The sequence below is a fragment of the Triplophysa dalaica genome, chromosome 6 (genome assembly GCF_015846415.1).
Source record: "Triplophysa dalaica isolate WHDGS20190420 chromosome 6, ASM1584641v1, whole genome shotgun sequence".
NCBI lineage: Eukaryota > Metazoa > Chordata > Actinopteri > Cypriniformes > Nemacheilidae > Triplophysa > Triplophysa dalaica.
The window spans coordinates 3,926,485-3,937,433 of record NC_079547.1 but is presented as its reverse complement, the minus strand read 5'-3'; the positions used below and the strand labels follow the sequence as shown (position 1 = coordinate 3,937,433).

The following is a 10,949-nucleotide window of genomic DNA, read 5'->3' as shown; positions in this document are numbered from 1 at the left end:
CTTGAATTGAATGTACTCTGTGCTTGCTCAGTCATAGTTTGATTTAAACTGAGTTTATCTGTTCTTAATGGTGGAGTACTTTGACTCTGAAGGCTGTGGGTTCTTTCGGCAGCTGAAACTGTCTTTTCACCTGTTGTAGTTACAGCTGTCTCCAAACTGCTGGTGCTTAATATGGTGAACTTACTTGGACACTCGCACAAAAAAATACAAACATGGTTATTTCCTTTACTATTTTGTTTTAATTTATTAAACATTATATGATTTAAATCATTGTATGTCCCGTGACTGTCCCACTATGACAGTTTTCATCTGGGTTGATCTACACACCCGGATCCCCTTGTTCACAACCAGGATTGAGGGATGACAGAGGCAGTGGGGGTGCAGAAGACTGGTGTGGTTAAATTTAGAATGGCAGTATTAAATAACAGCCCCTTCAGTCTGGCAATCTTTCTACCACTCTGTCCTTTTCAAGCCCGGACCGTGTGGCAAGCAGACCTGCAGCCACCTTCTCCACCTCTTTCTTTTCTTGTTTCCCAAGTTCCATCTCAACACCAGCATGGATCCCAAAGCCTTAAAGGAGGAACTACGGCTGTTCCAGAGTACCTTGCTTCAAGATGGACTGAAAGAACTTCTGAATGAAAACAAGTTTGTGGACTGCACTTTGAAAATCGGTGACCGCTCTTTTCCCTGTCACCGTCTGATCATGGCCGCCTGTAGCCCCTACTTCAGAGAGCTCTTCTTTTCCGAAGACGGCAAGGAGAAAGACATCGGAAAGGAAGTGGTTGTAGACGATGTAGATCCCAACATCATGGATATGATCCTCCAGTATTTGTACTCTGCCGAGATCGACTTGACGGATGACAACGTTCAGGAGATATTTGCTGTGGCCAACCGTTTCCAGATACCCTCAGTGTTTACAGTATGTGTGAATTATCTCCAGAAGAAACTATCATTGGCCAACTGTCTCGCCGTCTTCCGGCTCGGCCTGGTCCTCAGCGTGCCCAGGCTTGCTGTATCGGCACGTGATTACATCGCAGACCACTTTGAAACCGTGGCTGCCGAGGAGGAGTTCCTTCAACTGGCTACCCACGAACTCCTGGCCCTGATTGGTGGAGACACGCTCAATGTGGAAAAGGAGGAAATCGTGTACGAGTCAGTGATGAAGTGGGTGCGCAGCGACAAGGCGAAGCGTGCCAAGAGTCTCGGGGAGGTAATCGAATGCATCCGCTTCCGTCTGCTGCCAGAGAAGTACTTCCGGGAGAAGGTAGAGACCGATGACATCATCAAGGCTGATCCAGAACTCGCAAAGAAGTTGCAGGTCATCAAAGATGCATTTGGAGGGAAACTCCCAGAGTTGAAGAAGAAGGAGAAGAAGGAAGGAGAGGAGGAGGGAGAGGAGGAGTTGTTGCCGGGTTACCTAAATGATAATCGGCGATTGGGAATGTATGGAAGAGACCTGATCGTCATGATCAATGACACAGCTGCTGTGGCGTACGACGTGGGTGAGAACGAATGCTTCCTGGCTGCCATGGCGGAACAGATTCCAAAGAACCATGTGAGTCTCTGCACCAAGAAGAATGATCTCTATATTGTTGGAGGACTGTTTGTTGATGAAGAGAACAAGGAGTCTCCACTGCAGTGCTACTTCTTCCAGGTATGTATTTTAAAATACTTTCAAAAACCATCTTAACCTTCACTCAATAGTTGAATAGTAGTCAATGTCCCCACCAGCTTACCAACTGAATTACCTCTAATACCAATTCATTCAACGTTTCATTCGTTTGATAATTCTACCTTTTTTTAAGCTTATTTTTATCTTCTTTATTCAATTTGGTTTCTTATTGTAGCTGGACACTCTTGGTGCCGAATGGAGAGCCATGCCACCCATGCCCAGTCCCAGATGCTTATTCAATCTGGGCGAATATGAAAACCTGTTGTTTGCCATCGCTGGCAAAGACCTGCAGACCAACGAGTCCCTGGACTCGGTTATGTGTTACGACACTGAGTATGATGTCAATTTATCTGATCATTAAATAGTCAGTTCGTTTTGGATCTATATCTGTCGAACTATTCTTAACTGTTCAGCTGTCTAGCAATGTGTTGGGTATTTATAAGCAGGATATGGTCGACTTGTGGCTAATATTTCATGTCATTGCAGTAAGATGAAATGGAGCGAGACCAAGAAACTTCCTCTGCGTATTCACGGCCATGCCGTTGTCTCACACAACAAACTGGTGTACTGCATTGGAGGAAAGACAGATGAGAAGTAAGTTTGCAGTTCTGGTAAATCATAATACAGTTTAAATCAAACTTTATGTTTACTTGAAAACATGAAAAGCAGAAAGATTTGTGTAATGGCTAGGTTTAGATGGTAGAATATATAGTTTGTAAATTATAAAAATCCTTACATCTCTGGAAAGTCCCCACAAAACATGTAAACTCAGCATGTGTGTGAGTGATCAGTGGTGTTGGAGAACATATGGTGTAGTTCGCAGCTGTCTGCTTTGTCAAAGGTACTGTTGTGTTTTAATGATCATCTCTACAGGGCGGTACTTTTCACATATGCTTTTGTGTGTTACCAGGTTGCCAGATCTGTGTGGCAAAACTAACCAAATGGCCAATGACTCCACCCCAAAATACGAAAATTTTGAAATGTCTCTGTTATATCTAAAATGCATATTTAACAGACCTTTTTATGCATTAAACACAATTTCTGTTACACTGACCGTTTCAGCGGCAACAACATAAAAACAAACGTTAGATGGCCCACGACTTCAGGTAGACCTCTGAAAAGAATCAGTAACTGTTGGGTAGTTTTAATTTAATTAAATACAATAACAAATATATGTAAATTAATATAAAAAATATATATTATATTACAACCAAACACAGACCGGAAGTTAACTTTGGCCAGGCGCATGCATGTATTTACATAAATACCCTAATCCTACCTTTAAAATGACCAATGACTGACAAAATCTTTCTTTCTTTAACACACAGAATAAAAAACAACCTTTGGTAGCAGTTTAAAAGACGCCCAGTTCCATGCGAAAACCGCAGACTTGGCAACCCTCTTTGTTATATTAATAAAGATTCAGTGTTGCTTTCTTTAGCCACTTTTGCTATTTAATTTGCATTAATACACTGGTTAAAACATGGGATAAAACATACTAAAACAAGTTCCAAAATGAAACAATGTTATCTTTCTTCCCTCTCTCTCAGCAAAGCTATCAATAAAATGTTTGTGTACAACCACAAGCAGTCAGAATGGAGGGAACTAGCGGCTATGAAGACAGCCAGAGCGATGTTTGGAGCTGTAGTTCATAAGGGAAAGATTATCGTATCTGGAGGAGTGAATGAGGAAGGTCTCACAGCTTCGGCCGAAGCCTACGATTTTGGAACAAACAAGTATGTATCAAACATTAATGCCTTGAAGATCTACCCATAAGGATACTACACTAGACTATGTACAATTAATTCCTTAAACACTGGAAAAAAGAATACAGCATGTTGTACAAAGGCATATTAAGTTGTGTCTATCCTCTATTCATCCATGTGGTGTGCTACATATTGTATTATAGAGTACAGTCATTTTAGCTAAACCAATAGGAATCAAGTTTTTCTATAAGCTACCTAATGAATGCATAATAAGCCAGCAGGCCGAATTAATACAGGTTTTAGTTATTAATGTTTTCTTTACTGTTTCTTGTGTTCAGGTGGGACACGTTTACAGAATTCCCTCAGGAGCGCAGCTCTGTGAATCTGTTGAGCACAGGGGGAAGCCTGTATGCCGTTGGAGGATTCGCGATTGTGGAACTGGAAGACAAAAGCATTGGACCCTCTGAGATCACAGACATCTGGCAGTAAGTTCCACAGACGTCACTATTGTTGTTAGTCATTGGTGTGGCTTCTAAAAAATGACACCATTAGCATTCAACAATTTCACCTAATCTTGAACGCATTTGTGTGATACAACCAATGTACAAAAACATTGTAATTTGGTAATACAGAAATCAGTAATAGTCTGACCCTTAAACTACATTACGCAGTAAATCGAACCCTTTGTTTCCATTTGCTTTTCCTTTTTACAAGGTATGAAGAGGACAAAAAGGCATGGAGTGGAATGTTGAGAGAAATGCGCTACGCCTCTGGTTCCTCCTGCGTTGGCATGCGTTTAAATGCTGCAAGGATGCCCAAACTCTAAAGAAAACTACTCTTTCCCCAAGTGTGACCCTCTTTGGCCATTTGACCTCAACACACAGCTGTCTGTTTCAGTTTAGTATAGTCTAACATAAAGAGCTAAGGAAACTTAAACTTTTTACGCCCTTATTAAAATTAACCATGGATTAACTTGATAAATTATAGGTTTTTGGTTTTATTTACAGTAAAACCAGAGTAACCACAAATTTAACATGTTCTAACTATAGTAACACCAGTTTAACTTTGATATTTGTAGTTCAACGTAGTATTACAAATAGTAGGCAAATTGTAAAACAAAGCATGGTTACTTCATTTTTATTATAATAAAACCATGGTTATTTTCCTAAAGGGTGGGTGAGAAAAGGGCAAATAAAGATTATGGGTTCCTCTAGTTAATTGATGTTTGTATTAGATCCAACACAGTTGTTATTTAACGTATCTTTGTGAACATAATTCATTTCTCCATTTAACTCCAATAAGACAAGGTGTAAACAAGTTCAGGTACATTTCTGCATTGTTAATATATCGTAGTAAGAATTCTAGTTCTCTGCTCAGACAACACTGTTATGTATGTGCTATTTTTTGTAAAATAAAAATGTTTAAACCATACATACTAACCTGTGGCTTACTTGTGTTTTTGTTTGAGCAGACGATCACCTAATATTGCCAAACTGAAAAAAAAGATGTGTACTATAAAAGCATGTTACAGAAGAAACGGAGTAGAGACTTTCATTTTCATTTATTTTCAAAAGGTTCAATCAGTTTTTTTCCTAAATCAAGTTTTGACCGGTGATTAGATGCTTGTAGTAATGCTACATGGAAAAAAAACATAATACATTACACCGGAAGTTAACTTTGGCCAGGCGCATGCGTGTATTTACATAAATACCCTAATCCTACCTTTAAAATGACCAATGACTAACAAAATCTTTCTTTCTTTAACACACAGAATAAAAAACAACCTTTGGTAGCAGTTTAAAAGACGCCCAGTTCCATGCGAAAACCGCAGACTTGGCAACCCTCTTTGTTATATTAATAAAGATTCAGTGTTGCTTTCTTTAGCCACTTTTGCTATTTAATTTGCATTAATACACTGGTTAAAACATGGGATAAAACATACTAAAACAAGTTCCAAAATGAAACAATGTTATCTTGCTTCAATAAAACAGTAATTTTGTTACATAAGAAAAAAGTATTATGGCATGTATAAAACCTATATTCAATGCAAGAATAAAATCTAGCAAGTTAAAGTTAATTATATGTCATTTAAATTCCACAAGATATTTGACTACATAAGCTTCCGTAGTCTGTAGTTCAGGCGGTTTTCTTTTTACCCACAATGCACCGCTACTTGTCACGGCGCCATCTTTGCTGCTCCGCGAGCTGAGGACACGAGAAGGCGTTTTGATGTTGATTTTCTTTTACCATTACTTCACTTGCGTTTGATTGACTCAAAACGAACATGTAAGTTTTATTTTGTGTCACATATATAACCCGGTGATCTTTAAATATGCATTGAATAAGTGGAAGACGTTATTAAGGGATTGAAGGGCGCTCTTCTGATTACATATAGCACGTTAGCATGCTAATCATTCAGTCATTGTGCGGTTAAATAATGTAGGTTTGCTGTTGTTACGAGCAAGTAAAACTAAAGTATTAATACTCTTTAATATTATGTCATTTTTATTTTGTCACGCTGAGATGGACGCTAAGTCTGCATCTGTAGATTTGGAACGGTGGGTGTTACGCGCGCGTGTAAATTACAGTTTAAGCCGAATGCAGTCGAACCTAACGTTAGTTTTAACACGCATAAGTTAATCTTCACCAATTTTGAAGGTTACACAAATGTTTTTTTTAGCAGCAAGATGGCAAAAACAGAAGTTTTAGCGTCCTACTTTATTGACTTTTGTGGATGATCTAAGTTATGATTGAAGGCCTAGCGTGGGTCTAATACGTTTTATTCAGAGGAAAGTGAAAGTACCTGTACTATCGTTACATTACACGATTCATTTAAGCAGCAAATGCCTATTTATTAGCGCTTGTGAAATTGTTTTCGTCTTCATATTTTTAATTATTCAACGACATGTTCAGTTTTATGATGCTCTGTTATAATCGCAGAGCTGTACTCATGTGTCACGTGTTTTGTATTTCCAGTATAATGGGGGTGAAGACGCAGCGTCCTCGCTGCTTCTTCGACATTGGCATCAGTAATGTGCCGGGTAAGACTTTATATATACATGTTCCATATCTGAAATGTAACAAAACGTGACATTTAATTCCTTCTTTGACTCTTTCTTGTATTTTTTTTCTGCAGCTGGGAGAGTTGTCATCGAGCTTTTTTCAGATGCATGTCCCAAGACATGTGAGAATTTCCGCTGCTTGTGCACAGGTAAAAGACTGTGTATAACAGCTGGGGGTTTCAGACATGCCCTATTATATAGTGTTAATTTAAAATAGGTTAATATAAAGTAATATTTTTTTTACAATAAACTGATCTCCGTGTCTCCAGGTGAGAAGGGAATTGGCAAGACTACCCAGAAACCCTTGCATTACAAAGGATGTCTGTTCCACAGGATAGTAAAAGACTTTATGATACAAGGAGGAGATTTCACTGAAGGTATGTATGTCAGTCTGTAGTTTCATTCCTTTTCACTATTGTGTGTGTGTGTGTGTTTGATGATGTGTTTGCTGTTACAGGTAATGGCAGAGGTGGTGAATCCATATATGGAGGTTTCTTTGAAGGTGAGTTTTTTTAATGTCTTCCTCCCTCTTTTCTACGGTTTCTTATGGTCCTTGAAAGTTTGAAGGAATTACGAGTTTCATTGAATTGCAGTCCACCAAGTTAATAAATTCTGCAGTTTGTTAGTAATATGCTTGATTTTTTTTTTGATTTTTTTCATTCTTTAGATGAAAGTTTTGCAATGAAACACACCAAGGAGTATATGCTCTCAATGGCAAACAGAGGGAAAGACACCAATGGCTCACAGTTCTTTATGTGAGTTCGGCACAATGGTTTCTTAAGCGTCTGTTAAGCATCCGGATGATGATCTGCAATGCGCTCTTTTGTCTTGCAGCTATGATTTAGATTAGATGTATATGTCCTCGTCGTTGGTCTGGCCAAATCAATTTGTGGTGGGCATTAATCACTGTTTTTGTGTTTGTTAGATTTGTATTGACATTCTACCTCACTGTTTTGTGTCCCTGACCATAGAACTACAAAACCAACTCCTCACTTGGATGGGTAAGTGCAGTAGAATGTAGATGTTTGTTATAAAAATTAACAGGCTAATTTTTGTGTTTGTCCCTGATGGTTTAATTGTAAGCATTTTTTTTTCTTTGCACCAGAATTCATGTGGTGTTTGGTCAGGTGATCTCCGGCCAGGAGATAATCCGAATGATCGAGGGTGAGAAGACTGATGCCAACAGCCGACCCTACGCTGAGGTCAAAGTGCTCAATTGTGGGGAACTAATTCCTAAATCTAAAGGTAATATGTCATTTTTGTGTCATGTGAATGCTTCATAGTCACTCTATTTCCAATTTTCTTGAAAGTTGTAGATAAACGGAGTTGAATTAATTCCTCATCACACACATAATCATTTATTTTTGCGGTATCATCGTTTACCGAAACCATGAGGCCTCCACCATTAACAGGCCATTAGAAAATATAGAAAAACGAAACTTGAAAAGTTTATATAAATTTTTAACAGAGATACGGTAAGGATTACATATAAATATAATGTTGATCATACAACAATACAACATGTAAATGTGCATCAGTCTCCTGCTGCGCTTTTCACAGCTTCAAACTGCACCTTGATGGCCTGAGTTTTGTAGTACCGATGTTGTGCGATCGGTGCCCTTAAAAATACAGAGTCCGGTACCCAACCCTATCTGGATGAGGTCAGAATTAGGCAAACTCAAGATATTTCACACCTGTTAACACCTGTATTTATCGTGGTCCACTTGTGATCTGATCGACCAAAATGCATCTTAATACCAGGTATAAATGGCCTCTTATTTAGACTGATTTCGCTTTTCCTTGATATTTGAATTAAAGTGTATTTTTTCATTGTGCATGCTCCAATAGCAAAGTAATAACCAGTTAATATCTATGATCTAAAACCAGTCAGTGGTTTTTTTTTTTTTTTGCAAGCATACAAGTGGAATCATGCCTTAACTTTTTTCTTCCAGCAAAGAAGGAAAAGAAGCATCAGTCTTCCAGTGAGAGTGAAGATTCCTCAGAAAGCTCATCAGACTCTGCGGACTCTGAGAAGGAGGAAAAGAAAAAGCGGAAGAAACATAAGAAGGACCACAAGAAAAAGAAAGAGCCGAAGCACAAGAAGAAAGAAAAGAAGGGGTACATGTCACATTTCTTTTACACATTTATCATATGTTAATCTAAAATTAAATGATTTTGTACGCATGCAATAGTAAAAGATGTAATTGTGTAAATGCTTTAAATATTTGTTTTTGTGCAGGTCTGATGAGGAAGAGATTGATGCCCAACCTATGTCTACCATTCGCCCAGAGGAGGTCCCACCCGTTCCTGAAAACCGCTTTCTGATGAGGCGTAGCCCCCAGAAAACCAAAGAGGAGGAGCAGGAAAAAGAACCACGCAAGGAGGACTCTGGTAGAGAGAGGCAAAGAGAGAGAGAGCGAGAGAGAGACCGGTAGGTGGTGATTGTTTTATCAACACTCTTGTATGAAATGCTATATATGTGAGTTTCTCCAGCTTTTAACTTTGTAAACTATATTTCAGACCTACGGCGAATTCGCGCCCTAACCGCACAAGACTGGTGATGACCAGGTCAGGGCGTAGAATTAAGGGACGAGGACCTAGGGTGAGAAATTACCCAATATTTTGTGGTTGAAACAAAGTTCTGTTTATACATGTTTCTTGTGTTTTTAACATTGTAATCAATCTCTTCTGTAGCGTTATCGGACACCATCACGGTCTCGTTCACGCTCATGGGATCGGTTTCGACGCAGTGAGACCCCTCCACACTGGAGACAGGAAATGCAAAGGACACAAAAAGCAAAACCAAACACTGCCGCCTCCCAGGAACGATGGATCAAAGGGGACAAGTATGGGAGATTTAAAGGGGCCTGCAAATATTGCGTCCATGATTTATACAATACAGAATTTATAAATGTTAAAAAAATAGGTTTACCCACCTCTTTATGGTTTCAGCTTTATACTTTAGTTTTAGAAACTGAATTTTGATTGTTTGACTTTTCAGAGGAGACATGTCAGAGGAAAAGAAGGAAGCCACTGAGCCATCTAATGAGAACAAAGCTGCTGGAAAGGAAGAAGCTAAAAAGAATTCTGATAGAGAGAAGGAAGGAAAGCGCAATAAATCACGCAGTGCTTCAAGAGGAAAGGATAGGAAGAGGGACAGACATCGCTCAAAGAGCAGGGACCAGGACTCACGGAAAAAGGCAGACGCTGATAAGAAAGCTCGCAGTCGAAGCAAAAGTAAAGACAAGAGGAGAGAAAAGGATGACAAACGAGGGCATTCTAGCAGCAGAGACAGGAAAGAGAAGGACACCAAAGAACGAGAGAAGGAGGGGGACCGAGAAAGAGAAGACCGAAGCAAGGAAAGAACCAAACAACACCCTGAAGGTAGTGAAAAGGAGAAAACGAGAGAGGTTGAAAAGAAGAAAAATGGCGAGCAGCATCGTGACAGATCGAGAAGCAAAGAAAAGGCTCGCAATGCGTCTCGGAGATCTCGGTCGAGGGGGCGAGGTCAGAGAGGGCAGTCTCGCGACAGAGGCCGTGACCAACATCACAGCAGCAGTCGGGATGGGAGGTCATCACGTAGGTCGCGGAGCAGGGATCGAGATAGGGCTCGGGACCGAGGAAGGGATGCTGAAGACAGAAACCAGAGGAAGAGCACTGGCGAATCGAAGAGCAAAGATAACAGAAGCCGAGACAGGAGCTCCAAAGAACGTTCCTCTCAGAAACAACGGAGCAGAGACCGAGACGATCGACAGAGCAGTAACAGAAAGAGAAAGGAGAAGAGCCACAGTAGAAGCAGCGATTCTGAGAGTGATGAAGACAAAGGGAAGAGACGAAAACGGAGCGAGAGCCCAAAATCGAAAGAGAGAGCGAAGGACAAATCTAAAAGCCCGAGAAAAGATGTGAAGAAAAAGGACTCTAGTTCCAGCGAGAGCGATTAAGAGTCTGCATGTGTTCTGATCTCCAGTGTGAACAATCAATACAAAGAGACTGCTGACACATTTGACTGACCGTGTAAACTGGACATGCTTTGGATATTTTTCTTGACTTGACACAATCGTCAAAATCTCATTTCACATTTGTCCTGCTTTTATCTGTACTGCATACTTTTATTTTCCCCCAGTTTCCAACTTAAATGATTACTGAAGATAATGGTTAATTAATTAAAATGGTTGCTTACATTTTTATTTCTCTTAAGTTTCTGTCTTGGCTGTTTTTTTAAGGGGGTTTGTTGGGGATATGTTCGCATACCTTTGAGTTTTGTTAGGGTTTTATGTTTGTAAAGAGAACATGAAAATGTAGGTTCTGTTCAATTTGAGAAATAAAATTGACACTGAACCTAACTTGTGTCCTTAGCTAACATTATTTAAGTTAGATCTGTATGTATGTTAAATATGCACAGAAGTCAAAAGTTGACTTTCTAAATGTAGCCGAAGTCTTAAGTGATTGAAAAAAGTATTGTGAATGCATATTAATTTCTTTATAAATGTAAGATTAACTTTAATAAAT

The 10,949-nt window shown here is 39.4% G+C and overlaps 2 protein-coding genes across 2 annotated transcripts; both read left to right on the top strand.

The window, feature by feature from the left end:
- Nucleotides 1-41: 41 nt before the first annotated feature.
- On the top strand, nt 42-4,817 carry klhl41b (kelch-like family member 41b). Its single transcript, XM_056750012.1, has 6 exons — nt 42-1,654; nt 1,848-2,005; nt 2,159-2,266; nt 3,223-3,408; nt 3,717-3,863; nt 4,093-4,817. Exons 1-6 carry the CDS (start codon nt 557-559, stop codon nt 4,202-4,204), a joined length of 1,809 nt encoding a protein of 602 aa, XP_056605990.1. The 5' UTR covers nt 42-556; the 3' UTR covers nt 4,205-4,817.
- Nucleotides 4,818-5,544: 727 nt separating this feature from the next.
- Nucleotides 5,545-10,783, top strand: ppig (peptidylprolyl isomerase G (cyclophilin G)). The gene is made up of 13 exons (XM_056750011.1): nt 5,545-5,664; nt 6,355-6,419; nt 6,515-6,589; nt 6,710-6,817; nt 6,898-6,942; nt 7,108-7,195; nt 7,412-7,441; nt 7,546-7,685; nt 8,393-8,558; nt 8,680-8,871; nt 8,961-9,042; nt 9,135-9,286; nt 9,442-10,783. Exons 2-13 carry the CDS (start codon nt 6,359-6,361, stop codon nt 10,379-10,381), a joined length of 2,079 nt encoding a protein of 692 aa, XP_056605989.1. The 5' UTR covers nt 5,545-5,664; nt 6,355-6,358; the 3' UTR covers nt 10,382-10,783.
- Nucleotides 10,784-10,949: the final 166 nt, after the last annotated feature.